Source organism: Notamacropus eugenii, chromosome 6 (assembly GCF_028372415.1).
Source record: "Notamacropus eugenii isolate mMacEug1 chromosome 6, mMacEug1.pri_v2, whole genome shotgun sequence".
NCBI lineage: Eukaryota > Metazoa > Chordata > Mammalia > Diprotodontia > Macropodidae > Notamacropus > Notamacropus eugenii.
In genome coordinates this window covers 296484508-296511219 of record NC_092877.1, presented here as the reverse complement: position 1 = coordinate 296511219, position 26712 = coordinate 296484508, and the positions used below count along the sequence as shown (strand labels likewise).

Here is a 26712-nt window from a genome sequence, read left to right as displayed (position 1 = left end):
GACCTCATTTTACAGATGCAGAAAATGAGGCCAAGGAAAGTGGAGAGACTTGCCTAAAGTCCCACAAGCATCAGTAGAAGGACTGAAGCCAAGCTCCCTAACTCCAAAGCCAACGTACTCTCCGCCATCCTAGCCACTGGAGGCCATAATATCATAATATTGTGGGTTTTTAAAAAAGTTAAGTTAAGAATACTCTGGGGATCCTTTCATCTAACAGCACTGATGATAATAATAACAATTAATAATAAGCACTTAAAAGTTGCTTAGAATGGAGACTTTTCTATATTTGTCCCGGTGATTTGAGGGCAGAATCCCTTGCTGTCTCATTTTTCTTCTCTGCTGTATTAGAAAGCTCCAGGGATTTTCCTGAAATAAATTATTAGTTCAAATTCAATAAAGAGAATATTCTGATATTCTGATTTACTGCCAGCTTAATAATTTGCTTTCTGTTTAAATTCTCTGAGTATCTGAGGGAGAAAAAGTTTAGTTTACAATTCAGTTAAAGAATCAGCACCTGAGAAGCTTAGCTCAGCAGACAAATTCAGTTTCTTCTGATTTTGTAGTTCATCATCCAAATAAATTTCCCAAAACCACATGTGTTATAGGCATGTAGTTTTTGCATATGTTGACTCATGGGGAAGGACTGGTATTTCTGGAAATCTTCCTTTTCTGGGTATAGCTCATGAAACAGGATGGCTTCAGAAATGAGCAGTGGGTACAGGGTGACTGCAGTTCAGATACACAAACCAGCAGTTAGTCGACACAGCATGGGGGCTTTTCTGACCTGAGCAGAATCCTGATGCCATTCAGGGTTGATTTTACATGAAAGAGAAGACACAAGAATACGGATGAGAGAACACACACATAGACACACACACAGACACAGACACACACACACACACCCTTTCTCATCCCCACTACACACCCCAACCTTCCCAAATCTACCTCTTCTTGTTTGGTTGGTTGTTTTGTTTTTTCCCAGGAAAAAAAGGAGAATTGTACATAGTAAAAGAGCTATCAACCCCTTTCTGTCAGAAAACCTAAATAGCGCCCCTACAGGATGGCTTGGCAGAAAGCTAATTCAATTAGTTCCCTTTGATTCATTAACCAGCAGAACTGGCTGTCACTCAGGTTGGCCCTCCACAACAAATCAGCTTTTTGATCTACATAGGCTGACTCTGTTCACTCACAGTCTAAGCATTTTGGGATAGCTCCCTTTCAGGCTCAAGTAGAGAAATGCGTTACTGCTGGAAGCAGAGGGGAAAAAAATATAAGGGATCGCGTACATGCGGACTTAATCTCTATTTTAAATGTCACTAACAATCCAGTGGTTAATCAGCAATTTGCTGCCCACCAGTATGCAAATGAATGACAAGCAAAGACCCTCAGCAGCTGTAATTATTTTGCTGATTTTTACAAGCCACTTTCCCCCTCAGTGTTAGTTTTTCTGTGTGTGAGTGCATTCATGCATCATGGATTTCATTATTTTTAGAAGCTTGCTCTATGTATTTTTATGCTTTCATACTTCTAGCTTCTAGTAATTAGTGCTCTTGAGTACTACATGTATATGTGTGTGTGCAAGTATATATGTGTATATTTTAATAAAGATGCATTTGCTAGAATTTCCTTTGCCCACAGGGAGTGGAAAATAAGATGTAGCAAGCATCTGAAATCCAAATCGCAATGTGTAGAGAGGCAGAGCCTAAGACTGAGAGCGACTCACTTTTCCTCTTGCTGCCAAATTCTTCCGGGGGACTGTTCTAGTCTTGTAATATTTGGTTTTTCCTTAAGCAGCTTGTGAGAGACAAGCTTCACTCTTTGTGTGTCTGACTACTTTTGAGCAGGATATCTAAGGCTTAAACGCTCCTCTTTTGGGGGGCGGGGGGCGGGGCGCTAAGGAGGGTTCTCATGTTAAATTAAGTCAATTAATAAATGGAGACATTAAGCAATCAATTTGGTCAGCCCATCTCCCCAGCATTATGTATGGTTGGCTGTAATCACAAGATAAATGCAATGTGCTGATATATGGTAATGTTCAATAATCCATTCTCCACCAGGCTCAATTCATCAGGGAGTTTCTGGAGGGGAGGCATTTGTTATTGGCTGTCTCTGCACCTCAAGGATAACATTTCTGTCCTTTTGATTGGCCGACCCACTGCTGCAAGATTCTAACCGTCTTATTTTGATGATGAATATGAAGGCATGCTAAGCGGTGCCGGAGAGTAGTTTTTCCGAGCGCTGCACTCTTCCGAGCACAGCTCAAGGACTGACAGCCTCCTCCGCTGTTTTCCTCTACCAACAACCCCCCAGCCCCAAAAGTTGTGATGCTTTTCTTCACCCAGTGTTTTGGGGCTGTGTTAGATCTCATTCATCTCAGGTTTCAGCACTACAAGGCGAAGAGGGTCTTCTCCGCTGCCGGGCAACTTGTGTGCGTGGTAAACCCGACGCGCAACCTAAAGGTGAGCTGCTCTCCGTCTGAACCTCACCCAGCTTGGGTTCCAGTGCGTGGTTTTCCAGACATTTGTACGCAGTTGGAGACAATTCTGTCCCATTCTCTCTCTCTCTCTCTCTCTCTCTCTCTCTCTCTCTCTCTCTCTCTCTCTCTCTCTCTCTCTCTCTCTCTCTCTCTCTCTCTCCCCCTCTCCCCCCCCCCCCCCCCCCCCCAGGAAGCTCGGAGATATTTTGTGGTTGTTTTGTTTGCTCAGAAAAAGAAAGGTAGCCAGAATGTATTCTCATTGCTTTTCATAAAAGGCATCCAAGTGGGACTGGGGTGGAAGAGCAAGGGTGCCTGCACCCTCTTCTTATCCTTCTGTCACAAATATTCATGGGACAAATGTTCAGGAGAAATGATTTGAAAAGTTAGAGAAATGGCAATCTGTTCCAATGTGTTTGGAGAAACACTAACCACATGGATGCTGGAAGCTCCGTCTGGCTGGTGCCAAAGTGAGCGATGTGCCTGATGGGAAGACTTCAAGGGGCGGGGGACATCAGAGAGAAGAGAGAGAGTTCTCTTCTGTAAGTTGTTTGCCCTTGCCCTTAGAAGGGTAATTGCATTTGGTTTGCTACTCTGGACCCTGTGAGCTAGCTGTGCTTCAACCCTGAAGCCAAGGGAGAGGAAAAGAAAGGAAGGAAAGAGATTTGTCTGAGGCTACCTTAAAACACGTTGGTCCTGTTGCTTGGGCTAGCTATGGCCTCTGTACTGAGAATCTTGGAGCTGCAGCTGCTCCAGACCTTGTGAGTTAGTGTCTCTGTTAGAGAGCAGCCAGGTTAAAGGGAAACCACTGATGGATTCTTAACAGATATTATCAGTGGGGAGATAAGTATCAGCAGCTCAGCTAAGAGAATGTTGAGAGAGGAGAACAGCAGGATATATATGATTCTGCTGAATATTCTCTGAATATGCTGTAAAAACATAAAATGGATTCTTAAGGACTTGTTCCCCTTTCACTGATGCCCGCCTCTTTTGCATTTCCTGTTCCTACATTCTGTTTGAGAGAAGAGGCTATGTCAGTAAAATGTATGGGCATCCTCAAATAGGATAAATAGGGTATTCTCCCAAACTCTCCTCTGATCACCTGGGGAAGCTGCCATTGGTTTATTTTTCCTCTTGTGAATCAGTGCTAAAGTGTAGGGGCCATCAACCCAATCTTGAACTTCATAGGAGTCTTTAGGAGAGACAGTCACCTACATGCTAGGGTCAAGATGCAAGAGGGTTACTTCTTCCTAGAGGGAAGTTATGTGCTCTTCAGCTATGGAAAGGACCTGTCCCAGGTGCTGGGTCTTTATCTTTGAACAGGTGACGGACTGACTTTGTGTTTTCATCTTTGCCTGAAAAGCATGTCCCTCTTCCTAACCCCATTCAGAAATATGTTTTTCTTAATGACTTATTCTTATAAATGAAGTTTATTCTCAGTGAGTTTCAGCAGTGTGTTTGTATAGGATATCTTTTCAAATTCCATTTCATGGCCAATTTGAGGCCATATCTACTGTTCCTTTAATAATTATACTTCTTTGTCACTTTAGTTACCTAGTGCAGAGAGGAAAGGACCATTTATTATTATGATTTTTAAAAAAAAGTTCTATCTTTTTAAATGTTTTATCAAAATTGCTTTTACTTAGTAACTTAATACATTTTAAAGATTTATAATACATTTTTATATTTATAATTTTTTAGATTTATAACCTTAATACGTTTTTAGATTTATAGATAAAGTTGATATGAGAAGATACCCTTGTTAATGGCTTGAAAAGAAGAAGCGATATATGAAAGGTTTCCAAGTAAATAAGAAGAGTTTAATTGTGAAATAGCAGCCCTGATCCTATTCCAAAAGGAAGTTCTAAATTGTCACTTAAAGTCTTTAGACTTTTGTTTTTTTCATTTTGGACTGGACCTGTGATTTTTATTGGTATGAGGAACTACCAGTGAGGAAACTCCCTTTATCAATGCATGTCAACATCTGCTCTGCAACTTGCAGTCTTTTAGAGTTGCCAGAGGCAAGTGACTAGCCCAGGGTCACATAGTCTATGACCATTCTGCTTCAGAGGTGGAATTTGAATCCTGGACTTCCTCCATCAGAGGACAGTTCTCTATCTACACAATGCTACCTCTTCTACAGAAAAGTCATGTGAGAAATAGCTCTTTATATAAAAGCAGCATATATCTTAGTCACCAGATATGACTCATTTTCCCAGTGCTTTCTTTTTGCTTTTCATTTTCCACACAAAACCATTTGTGGATTTTGCTCAAACAGTCCTTACAATAGGTAAACAGAGCAAGCTGGGTGATCTGTTAAGGGTGCGTGTAGCATGACAAATAAGCCTGCTTGCATTGGGGAAAGGGCTGTAGCAGAGCTAGACACATAGTTACAGCCCATGCTGCTGCTGCCCCCTCTCTGGTATATCTGCAGCCCACCAGGACTGGTTTCTAGAGTCCCCTTGATCACTCACCTATCTCTTTTAGGGGGTAGAAAAAACACTCCAGCAGCTAGTTAACTAGCCAAGCAATAGGAAGCAGAGATCTCTTGTATTAATAGCCCATGTGCCCTCAAAGGAGATTCCCCATTCTAAATTTTCATTTTTACAGAAAAGGGAAACAGCCTATCAGACATAGAGACTTAGGAGCTTCTTTCATTTAAGAAATAAAATTTAAAAAGAAAAAGAAAAAAAATTACCGACCAAAGACTGGCTATTGATCTCCTCCTCTCCCCTACCCCCAACCCCTTTTGTATGAAAGGCTAATCCATGTGATTGTGACCAAGGACAGATAGATTGTAACCTTGGTTTCAATTTTCTGGGTTAAATCTGGCCACAAATAGGGTTGGGAAGCCAATGTTTTTCTTTGTGGAAACATTTGCACTTTGTTCTTCCCTGAGCTTTCTTGAGAATGCTAACAGCATCTTAGGACCCAAGGCAAGTGCTGAGTTATAATCAAAATTCACTTGCTGAGCAGAGAAAATCATGTATTTACCATGCTTCTATAGGTCACCTTCATTCTCAATCTTATTATGGCTATTACTCAGTAACCTGGGATTCTTTCAAGCAGAGACAAGCTGATGCCTCCCTTTTGAAATTAAAGCCAAAGCTTTCTTGAGATTGCAGACGCTCTGGTTAAACAATTACACTCTGTAAGCCAACCCTAATTAAAGAGGATTGCTTTGAGTGCCAGTGTGCCGTTGCCTCTGACATTAGGGACATAGCTTTCGGGGAAAGTTTTAAAAGTGTTTACTAGGCATGGGAAGAATCTGTAAATGAAGCATTCTTGTTTAAGTGCAAATGAGTCTCAGTGTCCCTCCTTATCTGTAGGTGACTGTTTCCATAGATTTCCCTGGATTTCTTCTTTCCCAAAGATCTCTGTGACTCAGTATACCAGGATACTTCATCCCTATACAAAGAAAAGGTTTGACCACAAAGTAGTGGACAACCCTGGCTTGGTGTCCTCTACTTCTCCATTCACAAAGAGTTTTTGGAATGTGGGCAAAGTGGGCAACAAGCCTGGAGACACCAATCAACCAGACCTACATCTTCCTCTGAATTATATTTCTTCCCTTTATCCTCTAGCTTCTAACCACTGCTCAAGGCTTTTCTTCAAAAGGACACACACACACGCACACACATACACACACACACACACTCTAAACCCTTTTCTTCACTTTGCAATAGCAACATGGTGTATTAGATTGAAAGTCAGAAGATCTGGGTCCAATTATTTGGTTCTATTATCCTCTATGGACAGCTAGGTGATTCAGTGGTTAGGGTACTGGACTTGGAATCAGGAAGGCTCATCTTTTTGAGTTTAAATCTGGCCTCAGACACTTACTATATGACTCTGGGCAAGTCACTTAACTCCATTTGCCTCAGTTTCCTCATCTGTAAAATGAGCTGGAGAAGGAAATAGCAAACCACTCCAGCATCTTTGCCAAGAAAACCCTAAATGGGGTCAGTCAGACATGACTGAACAACAAAAATGATTTCCTAGATGAATGACCTAGGGCAAATCATTGAATGTTCTTGAGGCTGTTTCCTCATTTGCAAAATGACAGGAAGAGACTAAACAATTTCTAAAATTTCTTCCAAATCTCTCAAAGATCCAGGCAGCATGATATAGTGGAAAGAGTGCATGTCTGTCAGAGGCCCTGGGCTGGCATCCCAGTTCTACCATTCACTGTATGTACCTTAAGTGACCACTGTATTACCTTAAGTGACTTTAATTCTCTAGATCTCAGTTTCCTCCTCTGAAAAATGAAGTAGAGTAAATAATGTCTGATTTTCCTCCCATCTCCAAGTCTATAATCATTTGTACTTAAATATTTTGCCTTTGATCAGACATTGGTACACATATCTTACCTTCCTAATAGAATCTAAGATTCTAGAGGGCTTGTACTGTGTTTTTTGTTTTGTTTTGTATTTGTATCCGTAGGGTCTAGAATAATACCTTGCTTGTAGGTATTGTGATAAGGACTAGAGCTGTGATTTCATAGGTACAGGGAACTCCTGGGTGAGGAAATTCCCTCTACCAATGCATATGGGCACCTTTTCTGTAACTTCTCTGTAATTCTGTAATTATATGGATCTTCAAGAGTTGCCCAGAGCAATAAGAGATTAATTTACTTGCTCACAGTCATACAAGCAGTATGTGGCCAAGGAACAACCTAAGTCCAAGGATTCCTGGCTTTGAGTTCCATTTCCTATTCATTAAGCCACACTGCCTCTCACCTTCAACAGAGTGGCTATTCTGGGTGGTCGATATCTTCTTGTCATTCTCCTCCTCCCCCTTCCACTGTGTGACTTTCTCCATCACCTGATTCTTCTGTCTTCCAGTGCCTGTCCCAGATTCCAAACTTCTAGAATTAGGATGATTGAAGCTTGTGAGGGCAAAGGTTTTTGGGTGAACACTCAGCACTTCCCAGGTGGGACAGCATAGCTTTGAAGACTAATTGCTGCAACTCCTTAACTCTTCAAAATGTAGATCAGCAATGCTGTTTTGAGGTAAACAGTCAGAAGTCTCTCCACTGTTGTCTACACATTGTTGCCAATGCATCATTTAGAGGCCGGTCTCCTTCCTCTCAGTATCAAAATCAAGGGAGCAAATGCCTCACCAACTCTCCCTGAATTGAATACCCAGTCCCTTGAGTTGTTTCCTTACGGAGCTCGTTAACTAAGATTTCAGAGACAAAAGCACACAGAGGTGCAGCACAGGGTATATGGGACAAGCGCTTAATCCGAATTATTTATTTAATTATTTTGCATTTGCCAAAGGGGGCAGTTTCAGGACAATTACTTGAAATTACTTTGGATTAAAAAAAAGTCTATGGGTCTGTAAGATGAGTGGGGATGAGGGGTCAAGGGAGAGAAAAAGAACAGGGTTGTTAAGTCTTGTCAACTTCTACTTGATCCCATGGACAAAAATCCATGTGATTTTCTTTGCAAAGATACTGGAGTGGTTTACCATTTCCTTCTCCAGTGTGTCCTCATTTTATAGATGAGGAACTGAGGCAGATAAGGGCTCAGAGATTTGCCCAGGGTCACACAACTAGTAAGTATTTGAGGCCAAATTTGAATTCAGTTCCTGACTCCAAGCCCACTGTTCTATCCATTGCACCATCTAGCTGTCCCAGAAGAAAATCAACAAACAATTGTAGTGTAGACCAATGCTAAGAGTCAATCCTAAAAGTAAAGGGCTTATCTTGTGAAATCCTTTTTCTTCCTCAGCTACAGCTTCCATCCCTAACCCACTTTCTTTCCTTGAATAGCTTTTGTTTGTATTCTGTACACATTCATTAAATCCCTTCTATGTGCAAAACATTGAGGGGAAGGAGGGATATCAAGATGAATAAGGTAGATTCTGTCCTCATGGAGTTTACAATCTTCTAAGGGAGGTTGCATGAGGACATGGATATAATAATGGGAATTAGAATATGATAAGTGTGTGTGTGGGGTGGGTGGTTGGGTGGGAGATAGTGGTAGTGCAAAGTACTAGCAGAGAGGTCGTGATTATTAAAATGCCACCGGCATGGAGGTGGGGAATAGGAAAGACTTCCACGAGGAGGTTGCACCTTAATAACACTTAGGGATGAGGCAGCATGACAGCTAAATATCTTGGCATTGCTTTTAGAACAGACTTTTTTTAAAGGGAAAATTTTTCTGGAAAATAAATGCTTTAAAGGAGATAAAGACTTCCAACAAAAGCTTTCAACTCCATCATGTGTTATTGACGTTGGACCCATGGAGCTATCCCTCAATATTTCAGGGACTCAGGATTCCATTTGTGAGCTTTCTAGCACTCATCTCTTTTCCCTTCTGTTGTCTAGTCATTTCACTTCCCTTTTGTATCTTTAGCGCTGGACAGGGGAAAGAGATGAAGATGAATCCATAACCCAGGAATGGTATGTTATGAAAGGGAAGAGATGAAGCCATAACCCAGTGTTGACTGTGTTCACAATCTGAATCCAACCTAGCTTTTCATACTGATTTCCCTTTATTACCCCTTATGTACTAGATGTATCAGTCATATTGGTTTACTGCTTTCCATGACATCCTCTCTTTTCTCTGTCTCTTGACACAGGTTGTCCCCTGTGCCTGGAATGCACTTCCTCCTCACTGTTATTTCTTAGAATCTCTAGCTTCCTTCCAAGCTCAACTTAAAGGACCTAGCCCCTTTTACAATGACTTTGTATATATTTTTGTGTTGTCGTCTCATTTGTGTTATGTGTTATTTCCCTCAATTGACTGTAAGCTGCTTGACAGTAAGGGCTATTTAATTTTTGTTTGTATTTCTATCCGTAGGTCTCATACAATTCTTTGAACATGGTAGGTGCTTAATCAATACTTGGTGAATAAATAAATGAATACTCAGACATAATACTTTCCGCAACTTACTCCAGCTCTTTGAGCCTTAACTCTGAGTCAGAACATTGCATTGTATTAAGTTTTATAGGGCATATAATATCACAGAACACTTTGGTTAATGGGGATTTGCAAGTATAGCCCCAGAGTCACATAACAACTACTGTCCCAACTAGTCAATTTATTAGAGACTTATTAGCAATTTGAATGAAAGACGAGCAGCAAAGAAAGTTGATGCTAATAGCTAAAATGAGATTAGGGAATTATCTATGTGTTATTTATCCAATAACATAATGCTGGTCTGTGATCAAATTGTATGAAGTTTCCTCCTATGTGGGCCCAAAGAGGGTATTTTGGGAGTAGTTACTTTTACGTATGACATCCTTTTCCCCTTACCAAAATGAATAAAGAGCAGGCTGGAATGAGAACCCTGAAACTTAAACCTTCATTTCAACATTTCAAGACTCTTCCTCATGATTGTAATTCAGATACTTGAAAATAGCTCAGTTCCATTTTCTCTATGGTAAGCGTGCCATCCAAGCTTTCATCTGAGATATCCATTGGAAAGGATGAGGTAAGAGAAGAATCTCTGGGGCACTCTGTTAGAAATTTTCCTTCAGGGTGGCATCAGCCCATTAATCACTGCTCTTTGGGTATGGCTATTCATTTGCCAGCTCTTGATCTGCCTACCTGTTTTGTCTGTCATTTACTCTATTATCTTCATACTTTCCCACAAAGATCTCACAAACGACTTAATTAAGTTCTTCATTGGAATCCAGGTATGCATGACATCCTACTGACCTACTGGTTGAGTAACCAACATTCCTTATCAAAGAAAAATGGAAGAAGAAATGATCCTTTTGACCTGACCTTTTTTGATGAATCTGTGCTTGCACTTAGTGATCTGTGTTTTTTTTTCTAAATGCTCATGAACCACAATAGGGGTAGGGACAGGGATTGATGCTTGTGTAGCATTTTAAAGTTTGAAAAGCACTTTACCTATGTTACCTCTTTGGAACCTTACCAAAACCCTGGAAGGTGATTACCACAGGCATTATTGTCATTGACAAATTAAGAATTCATCTGCTCTGCTCTTCATGGAGAGAGCTCTAGGATGCATCCAGATAATTGAAATTTCCCCATCACTGCTACATTCTTCACTGACAAGTTTGTTATTGACTTCCTACACCATTTATTTCCTTCTTCTGTCCAGGTGGTCTATAGTATATTGCCCTTAAATTGCAACATATTGCTTCAGTTTCTCCTCTTAATGATCTTCATTCAAATGCTTCTCACTATGCTTCTCTTTTTCTGGTTCACGGATTCCCTTACATGAGTGTATCTTCTTGTTTTTCAATACTACTCCAATATCTCTTTTTTCTTAATCTATTCTTTTTAATGTGATATACCCTGTCATATTCCACTATGCCTCCTAGTGACCTTACATGCAGTCAATTACTATTGTGTAAAGGATGAGGATGAATGGGTGAAGTGGAAAGAAAAATGATTGCAGAGCTCATGGGGAGGAGGGATGTATTCTACCCAAGGACATTCTCTTTCTAATCTGTCATATTCCATATGAGTTGCATCCCACCATTTTTCTATGATACTAATGAAGTCAAATTTAGCTTCTTGATTTCAGGTCTTTGGCTCACCTTGCTGATTTCTCATCTTTGACACATGCATGCAGAGATAGTCTAGATTATTAGTTCTAAGTTTGCCTCTTGTCTAGGATATTATCTTCTGGAAATTATTGCATATTTCCACTGATATTCTTCCTCTATGATAATATATCTCTCATGCTTGTACTGAGGCTGGTCAATTTAAATAGACAGTTTTCTCCTTCCCCTTTCCATTTTCTCTTTGAATTTTGAAAAAATTCAAAATTCTCCACACAAATGTTTTAATCCTTATTTTAAAATTGGTACTTCCTAATATCCCATTCTTTTGCTTCTGATGCTCCAATCAATGCTGAGGACGTAGACAGAAGCAGCTAGCCTACCAAATAGTGCAGTATCTATGATTTCTAAACAGCATGGTGGTATAATGGGAAGAATGCTAAACTCAAAAGACAAAGGGCCCCACCACCATGACTCCATATACAAGTCATATGACAGAGGTCAAATCAGATAACTTCTCTGAGCATCGATTTCCTCATCTGTGAAATCTGGATAATATTAGTAATACTTATGCTACCTAATTCACAGAGTTGTTAAAAGCAAAGGACATTGTAAATGATAATAAACTTTATAAATGTTTCCTTATTAATTTATATGATCCTCAACTGGAGTTCCACTTGTCCTTATGGTGGTATAGAAGTGACTCTGGCTGCTATTTCAGCAGGACTTACCCTCTGGCAGATTTTTCCAAGCCAAAGAGGCTGTTATATCATTCCTCCTTGGACTGCAAAGCCAAATGACTCTATATAGAAGTATAATTTTCATAGGATACAAAGTTCTATGAATGGAGCTTACTAGTTTTCCCTTCTACAGTGAGGTGAGAGATAAGGAATAATAGTAATAGCTAGCATTTATATAGCCCTTTCAAGTTTGCAGAGTGCTTTATATAGCTGTCTCATTTGATGTTCAAAATAACGCTATGAAGTAGATGCTATTTATTATATATGCACATTTTACAGATGAAGAAGCAGACAGAGAAAGGTTAAATGACTTGCCCAGGAATACATATATAGTAAAAAACTAAGACAGAATTTGAACTCAGGTCTTTCTGACTCCAGGTCCATTACACTTCCTAGTGACCTTACATTCAGCCAATTACTATTGTGTAAAGGATGAGGATGACTGGGTGAAGGGGAAAGAAAAATGATTGCAGGGTTCATAGGGAGGAGGGATGTATTCTAGCCAAGGGCACTGTCTTTCTAATCTGTCCTCCCAGCAGAACTGGACCTCTTCCCAAGTGCACCTTGTCCTTAGCTCCTTGATGCTGTGTAAATCATAGGGGGAAGTAGCAGGGATTTAAAAAGGAAAACTAATTACTGGTTCCCTGGTGCTGGGCCAAATATAGTAGAGAAGAGGAAGAAGATTCTCAAAGTTAGAGGTCATACAAAGTCATTCTCCAGACTTGTAAATAACTGCATTGTGTCTTAATTTTTAAAAAAGGCTATATTTTCATTTAGGCTGCTGATGCAGATGAAAAGTACCCTCAGAAAACAGATCTGAAATCAAGCAAATGTGTTTTAGTAGGGTAACAGTTACTAATTTGGAAGATGGGTTTAACTGGAAACATGTCTTACTTGCACATTCCTGTGTCTCTTAATCATTTCTTGGTCCTGTAATGTATTTTTAATAGTGAGTCTGTGATTAGGAGGGAGAGCCCTGATTGCTGCAGAGCTGGCTGGTGCAGTAGCTGTGGGAATCCTGGCAGCTGCAGGGTATGGCCTGTGGCGTCTTTGGGTATGGCGCCGGCTTGGAGCTTACTGGGGCACAGTGGCCAGGAGCAAAATACCAGAAGGCTAGTGGAAGATAATACTTGCAGACAGCAGACGAGACTTAGCTGGGCATCAGGAAGACGTTACTTCTTAAGAATAAACCAAACCCAGATCAATACCTGACATTTTGAAAAAAAGCTGCTGGGAAGTCTGATCCTGTTCATCAGTGACCATCATCCTAAGAAGAAGCTGGGACTCCTTGTGTTCAGTACTTGAGGCTTCTGTCAGGAATTTGCTAAGTGATTCTCCGGCAAGTTGCCACTTTCTGAAGAACGGGGTGGATATTTTTAAGGATAACTTATACTGTTGTCAGGGTCATCTCTGAGTAAGGGGCTCTCCACCTGAAATGAACATGTGTTGAAGGAGCGGGAAACTCTCAGAAGGCGTTAGTGATTTTGTGAAGCCATTTCATCAAAGCCCCTGGCTTTCTCCTGAGACCTGACACAGATCAGCACAATGGCCAGAAGCGCAAGACCCTCCCGGAATACCCACAGATCCCAGGAGAAGCATAGGCACTGATAAAAATAGAGCTCCTGATCCTTACAACCTATTGCTTGCTACAAATTGCTCTGATATAGCAAGTTTCCACCCCTCTGCTATGCTCTCACCTCTGTCCTGATAGCATGATAAGGATCAGTCTTGAAAACACCAATAGTAAAAGCTCTGCTTCTCCTTGCCTCAAAGGTGCCCCCCTCAGGGCTATACCACCTCCTCATCCCCATAGCTCAATCTCTTTCCTCTCTGGGTCAACAACTGTGTTTATTAATCAAACTGAAAGCCTCAGAAAATGATTTTCTATGGCTATGGGGAAGAAGGACCACTGGGCCATATTTTCCTTAGGGCTCCTCTCTCAATTATTTTGAATTGGATCTGGGCTAGTTTAATAGGTTTAGAGTGATCTGACAATGTAAAGATCTGCCTGCAAAACGAAGTAAGCCACCCCAAACTGGAGTCAATCCATGCAAGATTATCCTTGATCAAGGAATCCACCATGGTCCCTTATACTCATCTCCTTGACTTCTTATATTCTATAAGAGTACAACATTTTTAAAGGTAAGGATTGTTTCTGTCTACGTACATCCCTCGTGTCTAGTATAGTATTCTGAATTTGTGTGTGTGTGTGTGTGTCTGTGTGTGTCGGTGTGTGTGTGTGTCTGTGTGTATTCTAGACCTGTAATTTTGTTGGTGTTGGGAATTCCCATCCTTGCTAGGCAAATGGTAACTTCTTAATACATGCTTTGCAATGATTCATTGCTTTGAATCAACTATGAAAACTTCCTCTATTTTCATAAACACCTCATTTATCATTTATAGACTTAGTTGCCTAGGAGTCTGAGAGGCTAAGTAAGTTACCTGCCACTAGTCACATGGCAAATGAAGATGTGTGAGTTAGGACTTGAACCTAGATCTTCCTTGATTCAAATACAACCTTCTGTCAGCTATTTGTCTCTGCCTCTCCCTTCACATGCTTTGAATACAGTAGGTGCTTAATAAATATTTGTTGAATTTAATTAGATTTTCTTACATTTCCTCTCCTTCCCTCCTTTCCTTCTTTACCTCCTTCTCTACTTCTTTCCTTCCCTCCTTCCTCCTTTCCTTTTTCCCTCTTTCCTTCCTTTTCTTCCTCTCTCCCTTCCTTTTTCCTTCCTTCTTTCCTTTTTCCTTTCTCTTTCCCTCCCTCCCTTCCTTCTTTTCTTCCTTCTTCCCTCTGTGTTTTTCTTCTCTTCCTTTTCTATTCCATTTTTCCTGTTTTTCTTAGCCTTTCAGTGACACGCGTAGGTACTGCTCAAACCTATCACCTCCAGAATCAAATATAAAATTCTCTATTTAGCATTCAAAGCCCTTCATAACATGCCCTCCTCCCCACCTTTTCTACTCACTGCAGCCCTATCACATACTCTTTGACCCAGTGACATGGGCCTCCTTGCTGTTCCTCAAACAAGAAGCCCCCCCCCCCCCCAATCTCCAGACTCTGGGCATTTTCATTCATTATTCCACATGCCTAGAATCTTATACCTCCCCATTTCTCCCTCCTGACTTCCCTGGCTTGCTTCAAGTCCCAGTTTAAATCTCATCTTCTACAGGAAGCCTTTCCTGATACCTCTTAAACTCTAGTTCCTTCCTTCCGTTGGTTATTTCCATTTTATCCAATACATACAATTTTGTACATAATTCTTTTTATGTTAACTCCTCCATTAGATTTCAAGCTCCTGGAGGTCAGGAACTTTTACCTTTCCTTGTATTCCTGGTGCTTATCAATAAATGTTTATTGACTGACTGACCAATAGTAGCACTGACAAATAAAAGAGTCTCCAGCTCCTAATCTAGTCTATTCTCCGTTCTTATAGAATAATTTCACTTATTGCTGGCAGGTCGGTAGCAACCTTATTCCTTAAGGTCCCCAATAACCTGTTCTCTCCGTAATCTGTTTCACTACTTATGAGCTATCACTAATAAGAAATTTTTACTGCTCCTAGAATCAGAGAACTGGAAATTTACCCAGAGACGATCTAGTCCATAATACATACATACACATACAGAAACATACATAATAGCATCTATCTATCTATCATCTATCTATCTATCTATCATCTATCTATCTATCTATAGCTTAGAAAGATCTATAGAAAAGAGAATTTCATGGTTTCACCTGCACAGTTATCCAAGTTTCCTCTTCTTCTTCTAAGAGGAGTCTGTGCCTTTTCATTTTCTCTTCTATGAAAAATAGCTTGTTGAATGAGAAATTCAGAACCTGCCCACTCTGAACATTAAGGGAATATAGGCAGTTAAGACTCATACAGAGACAGAAGACAGAGACTTTTATCCTTCCCCAGGAATAATCCTTTTATACAGAAGCAAAATTACTTCAAGAGAAGTTTTCTCTTATCGGAACAACACCTGTTTTGTATAAATGCTGCTGGCCTCTGAAATTCTGTACTTGATTAGTATTCACACTGTATTGCTGCAATTTATTTTTTCTAAACTCCAAGAGGAAGAAAAAAAATCAATGGAAACAACAAGAAATTTGCCTATGAGAAAGAAGAAGCTAATCTTACTAAGAAAAAACCCATACATTTTATAGGAAATTCAACCAAGTCTTTGCCCCAATTCACCACAAAATTGGAGCAAAACTCTTTAAGGAACTTCAGGCATCTTCCTATAATTTTATTTAAAAAATGAAAAAAAAAGAAGATCTTGGGGCACCTTTAGCATGATGAATGGTAGGTCTGTCAGAATAAGGTAAAATCAAGCCAGAATTTTAAGTGTGAGTTAGGGGGGCTTATTCTTCCTTTGAAGTTGAATTTTGACACAGTGGAATCTCAGCAAAGAAGTCCCTTAGTTTCTCTGCCTGCCCAGTACAGTCAGTTAATCGTTAAGCATTTATTAAATACCTACTATGTGCTATGCACTAGGGATACAGAGAAAGGCAAAAACAGCCCCATTTCTCAAGGAGCTCACAACCTAGTAGGGGAGATAGCATGCAAACAGCTATATACAAACAAACTATGCACAGGATAAATTGGAAATAATTAACAGAGAGAAGGCAATAGAATTAAGGGGGATCAAGACAGGCTTCCTGTAGAAGGTAGGATATTTAGCTGAGACTTGAAGCAAACCAGGGAAACCAGGAGGTGGAGGTGAGGAGAGGGAGACTTCCAAGCATGGGAAACAGCCAGCAAAATGCCTGGATGCTGGAGATGGGAGTCTCTTGTTTGAGGAAGAGAAAGTCAGTGTCACTGGATTGCTGAGTATGTGATGGGGTGTAAGATGTAAGAGGACTGAAAAGGTAGGGGGTGGAGGAGATTGTGAAGGGCACTGAAGGCCAAACAGAAGGCTTTCTATTTGATGCTGGAGATGCTGGGGAGCCACTGGAGTTTATTGAGTGGAGGGGGATGGTAACATGGTCAGACTTGTGCTTTAGGAAGATCAGTTTGACAGCTGAATGGAGGATGGACTGCAGTGGGGAGAAAATCGTGGAAGGGAGATTAACCAGAAGGCTATTGCATTAGCCCAGGGGAGAAGTGATAAGGGTCTACACCAGAGTAGTAGCAATGTCCGAGGAAAGAAAGGGCATATGTGAGAGATATTATGAAGGTAGAACTGGAAGGCTTTGGCAATAAATTGGATATGGGTGTGGGTGAAAGAGATTGAGAAATTGAAGATGCCACCTTTAGTGTGAAATTGGGTGACTGGGAGGATGTTAGTGCTCTCAAGCGTCATAGGGGAAAGAGGTAATGTCAAGATGGCAGAGAAACCAGAAGAATTACAGCTTAGTTCTCCTACCAGACTTCCTCTACAAAGATCTTGAAAATGTACTAGATCAAATTCTAAAAGCCATCATGGGACATTCCCCTCCCCCAGCCCAATATGGCTTAGGGAGATGGACAGACAGAAAGGTCTGTTTTGGACACTGGGGTTGGAATCTGGTCAGGAGCTCCCACAAATGGAGCATTCCAGTATCCAGGGACACAAAGAAGGCTGAGACTGGTCACCAGAACAGGAAGTATGGGGCAGAGAGAGAGATTCCCAGGGATACCTGAACTACTAAAGTATACAGTTACAGGTACCCCTTAGTAGCTGTGTCACCCACTACTGGATTCTGGGTCACAGTTTCAGGGTTACCTGAAGGGACAACTTACATATTTGGGCCTTAGCTGTGTACTTAGTAAGGACAAATTTTGAAAGCAAACAGTAGCCGTGTGGAGTCTGATCTCAGGAGCAGAATAGGAACTCAGTTCTAGCCTCGTGCTTAGGCTGAAACTGCAGTGGAATACCTGGGAAGGAGGACCCACAGTTAAATCACTCTGAACCTTTTGATCCTTCCAAAGGCAGAGTCGAAAAGTAGGCTACTGAAACTTCCATCTTTGGACAAGCCAATAGACCAATTTGCAGAGCTCATACCAAGAAGGCAGCGAGCAGACTTTGCCCTGGATCATATCACTTTCAGCAGTAAAAACTTGAAGGCCCTCCCAGCTGAACTTGGAAAACAGAGGGATACAAGAGGATAGAAGCTCAACCCAGATATTCCCTTCAGAAGTAGGCAGAATGCAGCCCTACCATAAAGTCAAGAAGGAGGCTAGAAGAATCAGCAAACAAACAAAAAATTAATTACCACAAAGAATTACTATGGCAACAGGTAAGACACAAATCCAGAAGAAGAAAACAACTCCAAAAGTCTACAATTAAAGTCTCAAAGAAAAATGCAACTTGGACACAAGTTCAACTAGAATTCTTGAAAGAGATGAAGTAAGATTTTTTTTTTTAAAAGCTAAAGATGATTTTTTAAAAATGAAAGGGGCAGAGGAAAAAATCAGAAGAGCAATGAGAGCTATGAAGGAAAGATATGAAATTAGAATTAACAGCTTGGAGGGCAAAACTTTACCCAAGAAAATTCGTCCCTGAAAATTAGAATGACCATTCCATGAGACATCAAGAAATATTAAATATTAAAGTCAAAAGACTGAAGATAAAGAAAATATTATGTATCTCATAACAAAAACAACTGACTTGGAGAACAAATTGAAGAGAAATAATTTAAGAACCACTGGATTACTTGAAAGCTATCACCAAAAAAAAAGAGTCTAGACATCATATTTAAAAAGACATAAAAAACAGTGTACATATCTTTTAGAGCCAGAGGACAAAGTAGAAAGAAGTAAACAAAGAATCCACAAATCACTTTCTGAAAACCTTCCCAAAGTGAAGACTCCCAGGAATATTATAGCTGTTGTCCACAACTTGCAAATCAAAGAAAAAAGTCCTACAAGTAGCCAGAAAGGAAGAGGAGCTATAGTCAGGACCACTATAAAAGAGCAGAGAGGTTGGAACTTTATATTCTAGAAGGCAAAAGTCTAGGCTTTCAACCAAGAATAATTTACCCAGCAAAACTGAGTATAAGTATGAGTATAGGAGGAAAGACTGGACCTTCCATGAAATATAAGACTTCTAAGCATTCCTGATGATAGAATCAGAGTCGAATAGAAAATTTAACATACAAATATAGGAGCCAAGTGAAACATTAAAAAAGTAAATTTGAGTGAGTAATTATAAAAGACTAAATAAGGTTAAACTGTTTACATTGTTATATGGGAAGATGATACACTCAGCTGCTCAGAGCTTAGAGATCATCAGGGTTTTAGAGGGAGTCTAATTTGAAAGAAGACCTGGCAGTGATTCTGTTATGTTCTGATGATCTTAAAAGATGAATGGAAAGGGAGGAGAAAGGGACTACATGGAGGGGGCAGAGAAGATAGAGGAAGAGTGGGGGAAATTATCTTATGTAAAGGAAGTACACAAGTAGAAGTTGATACAACAAGGAGGAGGGAGTGAAGGGAATTAGGAAACATTTGCACCTTACTCTCATCTGAACTGATTGAAGGGTAGAAGGGTAAGAGAAATAAGGAGGGAATGAAAAGCAGGGTAAATTAAGGTAAGCAAAGCAAATTCTTAAAGTGGGGGCAGGAAATAAAGAGAAGGAAAAGCATAAGAGAATATGGTAGAAGGAAATAAACAGTTAACAATCAAAACTGTGAATGTCAATGGGATGAATTAACTCATAAAAATGAAGAAGAAAGGAGAATGGATTAGAAACCAGAATCCAACAATATGTTGTTAACAAGAAAGATAAGCTCAGGGTTGAAATAAGGAGATGTAATGGAATCTTTTATGAAGTGAAAAAGGCAGAGGATAGCAATCATGATTTCAGACAAAGTAGCGGCAAAAATAGACTCAATTAAGAGAAATAAACATAGAAACTATATTTTGCTGAAGGGTATCACAGACAATGAATTAATCTCAGTACTAAACATATATGCATCGAATGACATAGCATATAAATTCTTTTTTTTTTGTTGTTGTTTTTTTTACTTATTTATTTATTTAACTTTTAATATTCATTTTCACAAAATTTTGGGTTCCAAATTTTGTCCCCTTTTTTCCCCTCTCCCCACCCCAAAACACCAAGCATTCTAATTGCCCCTATCACCAATCTGCTCTCTCTTCTATCATCCCTCTCTGCCCTTGTCCCCATCTTCTCTTTTGTCCTGTAGGGCCAAATAACTTTCTATACCCCTTTACCTGTATTTCTTATTTCCTAGTGGCAAGAATAGTACTTGACAGTTGTTCCTAAAACTTTGAGTTCCAACTTCTTTCCCTCCCTCCCTCCCCACCCCTTCCCTTTGGAAGACAAGCAATTCAATATAGGCCAAATATGTGTAGTTTTGCAAATGACTTCCATAAGAGTTGTGTTGTGTAGGACTAAATATATTTCCCTCCATCCTATCCTGCCCCCCATTACTTCTGTTCTCTCTTTTGATCCTGTCCCTCCCCATGAGTGTCGACCTCAAATTGCTCCTTCCTTCCCATGCCCTCCCTTCCATCATCCCCCCCACCCTGCTTATCCCCTTATCCCCCACTTTCCTCTATTGTAAGATAGGTTTTCATACCAAAATGAGTGTGCATTTTATTCCTTCCTTTAGTGGAATGTGATGAGAGTAAACTTCATGTTTTTCTCTCCCCTCCCCTCTTTATCCCTCCACTAATAAGTCTTTTGCTTGACTCTTTTATGAGAGATAATTTGCCCCATTCCATTTCTCCCTTTCTCCTCCCAATATATTTCTCTCTCACTGCTTAATTTCATTTTTTTAAGATATGATCCCATCCTCTTCAATTCACTCTGTGCACTCTGTCTCTATGTGTGTGTGTGTGTGCGTGTGCATGTGTGTGTGTGTAATCCCAGTCAGTACCCAGATACTGAATAGTTTCAAGAGTTACAAATATTGTCTTTCCATGTAGGAATGTAAACAGTTCTACTTTAGTAAGTCCCTTATGACTTCTCTTTGCTGTTCACCTTTTCATGCTTCTCTTGATTCTTGTGTTTGAAAGTCAAATTTTCTTTTCAGCTCTGGTCTTTTCATCAAGAATGCTTGAAAGTCCTCTATTTCATGGAAAGACCAATTTTTCCCCTGAAGTATTATACTCAGTTTTGCTGGGTAGGTGATTCTTGGATTTAGTCCTAATTCCTTTGACTTCTGGAATATCCTATTCCACACCCTTCGATCCCTTAATGTAGAAGCTACTAGATCTTGTGTTATCCTGATTGTATTTCCACAATACTTGAATTGTTTCCTTCTAGCTGCTTGCAATATTTTCTCCTTGACCTGGGAACTCTGGAATTTGGCCACAATGTTCCTAGGAGTTTCTCTTTTTGGATATCTTTCAGGAGGTGATTGGTGGATTCTTTCAATATTTATTTTGCCTTCTGGTTCTAGAATCTCAGGGCAGTTTTCCTTGATAATTTCATGAAAGATGATGTCTAGGCTCTTTTTTGGATCATGGCTTTCAGGTAGTCCCATAATTTTTAAATTGTCTCTCCTGGATCTATTTTCCAGGTCAGTTGTTTTTCCAATGAGATATTGGACATTATCTTCCATTTTTTCATTCTTTTGGTTTTGTTTTGTGATTTCTTGGTTTCTCATAAAGTCATTAGCCTCCATCAGTTCCATTCTAATTTTGAAAGAACTATTTTCTTCAGTGAGCTTTTTAACCTCCTTTTCCATTTGGCTAATTCTGCTTTTGAAAGCATTCTTCTCCTCATTGGCTTTTTGAACCTGTTTTGCCAATTGAGTTAGCCTATTTTTCAAGGTGTTATTTTCTTCAGCATTTTTTTGGGTCTCCTTTAGCAGGGTGTTTACGTGTTTTTCATGCTTTGCTTGCATGTCTCTCATTTCTCTTCCCAGTTTTTCCTCCACCTCTCTAACTTGATTTTCAAAATCCTTTTTGAGCTCTTCCATGGCCTGAGCCCATTGAGTAGGCTGGGATACAGAAGCCTTGACTTCTGTGATTTTCCCTGATGGTAAGCATTGTTCTTCCTCATCAGAAAGGAAATACCTGTTCACCAAGAAAGTATCCTTCTGTAGTCTTATTTTTTTCCCTTTTCTGGGCATTTTCTCAGCCAGTGACTTGACTTCTGAATATTCTCTTCACACCCACTTTGCCTCCAGATCTGCCCAGCCAGCGCTTGGGGTCTGAGATTCAAATGCTGCTTCCCAGCCTCAGGGCTTTGGGTGGGGGTGGAGCTGCTATTCAGTGTGAGATTAAGTTTAGGTGCTCAGGTGGGGCAGGGCCACCTCACAGGGCTCAGTTCCCTCAGGGGATTTATGCAGATACCTTCAACAATGGATCTGGGCTCCTGCCTGTTTGGGGAGCCCCTGTCTGCCCTCGCCTCTGCTGCTGCCTCCTGAGGGGGCCTGAGTTATGGGGGCACTCCATTCCCCTCTCGACCCAGCAAAGAGACCCTCTCACCGACCCTTGTCACCTGTGGGTGGAGGGACCCGAGCGGCTGCTGGAGATTCTGTCCCTGAAGCCTGCTCGGATCAGCTCCTCTCAGTGCTGCCCAGCCAAGGCAGGGCTGGGCTCGGCTCTGGGTCTGCAGCACGACAGACCTTTTGCGAGAGATTTTCTGGCTCTCTGGAACAGAAATCTCCTCTGCTCCGTTGTTCTGTGGCTTCTGCTGCAGAATTTGTTGAGAGTTCTTTTTTACAGATATTTTATGGGCTGTGAGTTCAGAGCTATCATATGTGTGTCTTTCTACTCCGCCATCTCGGCTCCGCCCCCAGCATATAAATTCTTAAAGGAAAAATTAAATGAGTAACAAGGAGAAACAAAATAAAGTAAAATTATGACAGCTGTTGTCATTGTTATTGTTGAGTCATGTCCTAACCTACTTGACCCAGATACTGGAGTGGTTTGCCATTTCCTTCTCTAGTGGATCAAGGTAAACAGAGGTGAAGTGATTTGCCCAGGGTTTTGCAGTGGGTAAGTGTCTGAGGTCACATTTGAACTTGGATCTTCCTTACTCCAAATCCAGTGCATTATTCATTGTACCACCTAGATGCCCAAAATATCAGTGAACTTCAGTTTCCCTTTGACAGACATAGATGAATCTAACAAAAAAATGAGATATCTGAATAGAATTTTAGAAAAGTTTGATATGGTAGACCTCTGAAGGATATTGAGTGGAACAGAAAGAAGAATACTATTTCTAAACTATACATGCACCTTCACAAAAATTGACCATGCATTAAGGCATTAAAACCTCCCAAAGAAATACAGAAGAACAAAAATATAAAATGCATCTTTTACTGAAAACAATGCAATAAAGTTATATTCAATAAAAGACTTTCAAAGCAAAGATTAAAAATTAATTGGAAGCCAAATAACTTAATCGTAAAGAATGGGTGAGTCAAAGAACAAACCATAGAAATAATCAATAATTTCATTAAGTATGATGACAACAATGAAACAACATTCTAAAATTTTGGGGATACAGCCAAAGCAGTACTTAACGGGAAATTTTATATCTCTAAACAGTTTCATCAATAAAAGAAAGGGCCAATCAACAAATTGGATCTGGAACTACAAAAACAAGAAATGCAAAGGTAGAAAGAAGGGAAGATTTGGGGTGGGAGAGGTTTGAACATGTTGAGTTTAAGAACATCCAGTCTGAGATGTCCAATAGTTGAAGAATAGTTGAAGTCTGGAGTTTAAGAGAAAGATTGGGCCTGGATAAATAGCCCTGAGAATCATCTGCATATATAATAACTGAATCTGTGGCATCAATGAGATCACTAGGAGAAATAGAACAGAGGAAGAAAAGAAAAGATCTTAGGACAGAATCCTGTGAAATCCATGATTAGCAGAAAGAACACTGTATTTGGAGATAGGAAACCACGTTTGAGCTCTGACCTATACTGTGTGACCTTGGATACTTTACTAAAACTCTCTGGTCCCCAGTTTCCACATTTGTAAAATAAGAACAATAATATTAGCATTACCGACCTCACTGAGGTGGTATGAGGCAAGTGCTATACAATGTTAAATCACTATTTACGTGTGAATTATTAATTGATAACTGTTGTTAATAATAACAAAAATATTCATGACTCCTCATAATCTAGCTTCCATTCCCACAACTTTACTAAATGATCTAATTGCAATGGTCTTCATTTCAATTTTATCTTTCTTGACTATCAGGGAGCATTTGACCTTTACTCCCTGTTTTGATTACTACATGTCCTATAGAAACACCAACCCTTCCTTCTTCTTTAACTATTTCTTCTGTATCCCTTTAACTGGTTTCTAATCTCCAAAACCTTCAAGTAGTGTTCCCCAAGGATAGAAGGGAAAAGAAAGATTTATAATAGCTTCTCCTATTTTCTACCCCAATTTCCTTTAGTAGTCCTGGGGAATTGGATCGTATCAAATCCACTTAAAGATAGTGAAGACAAGACCCAGAAAAGTGGTGATTCATGTGTGACTTAAGACAGCTTAATTAAACCATCCAGGGTCTCAGTTTCTCTATCTAGAAAAGAGAAGTGACAACACTATGTGCCTTTTGCCACATGAGAAGGGGCTCATAAGAAATGAGAACAGTGTAGCTGTTTTGAGACCCTCCAAGAAAGTTGCTGAAGGGAGTTCAGCTCTGATCAATCCATGAATGTTTTAGGAAAGTAGTTTTCAGGATTGTTTGAAGTATATGGACAAGTGGAATAAAAAACAGTGACTACTAAGGCTTTGTTTTCTTTTGTTCATCTAGAATACAATTAATCTAAATGTTCTAGAAGAGTCATTGAGTGGCAAATCAAGTTTGAAATGATTGGTTACTCAATGGCTATGACTGACCACATGACAACTGTCATCCATAGACCAACTCCTTTATTCATCACTGAAATGCATAGGGTGTCTAGTTCCCAGGTTGAAGGGGAGCACTTCTACCTATAGAAATTGGATCTAGTTTCAAAACCTGAACATTCTTACAGACACAAAGTATTCACAGGTCATACCATTTCTAAAGGGAAATGGTGGAATCATTTAGTCCACTGGTAGAATCACTTATTCATCTCTTTTGTTGTAGTATAGTCTCAGAAAGCACACTTGGAATAAGGAAATGGGGCTAACCAATGAGGGAAAAATAATTAAATTGAATAAAACTGTCTAGCCTAGTTTTTTTATACATAGAAGTCACAAAATGACAGTGTACAGATAGCAGGCTTGGGATCTGATAAAGATTTCCAAGGTGAAAATGTAAAAAGAAATGAAAACAAGGTCAAGGATACAACCTTAGGGACACTGCTTGAAGGTGTTGGAGACAAGAAGCCAGTTAAGGAGAGAAAGAAGAAACAATTAAAGAAGTTTTATTTCAATGCCTTATTCAGATGTAGAGTTGACCATTGGTTTTCAATGGCTATGCTGGTGATCCGTCAATTGTGTCAGGTTCTAACAGCTGGAAAAGCTTAGCACATGGGGTGTATGTCTCTCATTTGAAGAACAGTCTAGCTAAATTCAGAGAGTTTCAATGCCATTACCTGGGCACCAGGCAATGAAATTAAGAAGACCGTTATAACTCTTGAAGAGTCTCTAATAAAGACTGCAGAAGCTGATGACCTTCATTAGTGGAGCTAATATTCATAACTGATGAAATCACAAGTCCTTATAGTATTGGAGTACAATCTTAGGGAGAGATCTCTACGTTTCTGTTCAGGAAAGCAGAGAAATGTCAATGTTTGAAGTCTGAGGAAAAACAACTTCTATATCAAAGCCAAGAGATGACTTTAGGAGTCTGAGAATTTGTTCTGGATTTGTTGTTATTCCTTAAATGATGTATTCATGTCTTCCTTTTCTTAATGATCTGACCATGTCACCCTCCAATTCAATAGACTCCTGTGACTCCCTATTACTTCTAGGATTCTCCATTTGGCATTCAAAGTCTTTTGCAACCTGCCCCCCAACCTTTGCAATCTTCTTACACCTTACCTTCCCCTCCTATTCTGTGATTCAATGATACTGGTCTCCTTCCACATCCAAACTCCAGACATTTTCATTGCCTGTTCTCTATGCCTGTTTTCTCTCCTTCCTCATCTCTGCCTCCTGGCTTTCCTGTGGTTCTTCAGGTTCTAACTAAAATCCCATCATCCATGAGAAGTCTTTCTTGATCCTCCTCATGTCCATGCCTTCCTCTATTGGTTATCTCCAATTTATCCCATAGATATCTTGTTTGCGTATAGTTGTTTTTACTCCTTGAGAGCAGGGATTGTCTTTTGCCTTTGCATGCCCTTAGCACAGTCCTAGCACATGGTGGGCACTTAATACTTACTGACTGACCTCTTTAATCCTAGATTTCAAGGTTTGGAAAGGGAAGATGAGGAACCAAAGATTCTGAGTGAAATGGCTCGCCCTGAAGTTTCCAAACTAGATAATAGAAGAACCTGAATTAGAACTCCGGATTCTATAACCGGGTGCACTTTTCTTTCTACTTCTTTTTTCTCCATCTGCCCTGGCTTCCTCAGCCCAATTATTCCCAGAAGGAGAAACACTGAATCCCCCATCAGTGACACCGAAGTGCCCCCTAACATTTCCTCTGTTTAGAGAGCTTTTTTCTGTTCCCACAATTCCCTGGGTGGATTCATTCTGTCACCCGAAGCAGCAGGCAGTCAGGCAACTTTCAAAATGAAACCATTCTCCATCCCCCCCGGAGCTGTGCCCACCCCTATGCTTTGGGCATGAATGGCTGGGGAGCTTGCCTGTGCCCAATCGACTGAGAAGTCTCATTTGTTTCTTTGGTTGTCTTTCATATATCAGCCCACTTCAGATCTTGGCAATTTCAGTCGTCTCTGGGACTTTCAGTCCACTAGCCTTGCTTCCATGGCCGCTAAAAGGGAGCATGAAGCACTAGTGCATCCCACAAGTGTCAGTAAATGGGCTGGGTAACTGTAAAAGTTATCACCACTCAGCAGCCCTTTCTTTCCCCTTGACAGGGATAAATGTTGATAACTCAATGATGATGAAAGCATCAGAAACTGCCCATGTTTGTCACGCTGTCTTACACAAGCTGGGGAAATTTGCTGCAGCCTTCCTTACTGTGA

General features: G+C 40.2%; 1 protein-coding gene across 1 annotated transcript in view; it reads left to right on the top strand.

Annotated features, from left to right (window-relative positions):
* Nucleotides 1-2217: 2217 nt before the first annotated feature.
* Nucleotides 2218-26712, top strand: part of SIAH3 (siah E3 ubiquitin protein ligase family member 3) — an 89307-nt gene continuing 64812 nt past the window's right edge. The window contains exon 1 of the mRNA XM_072617204.1: nt 2218-2459. Within this exon, the coding sequence (XP_072473305.1) occupies nt 2325-2459 (135 nt within the window). The 5' untranslated portion in view covers nt 2218-2324. The remainder of the gene's footprint in view (nt 2460-26712) is intronic.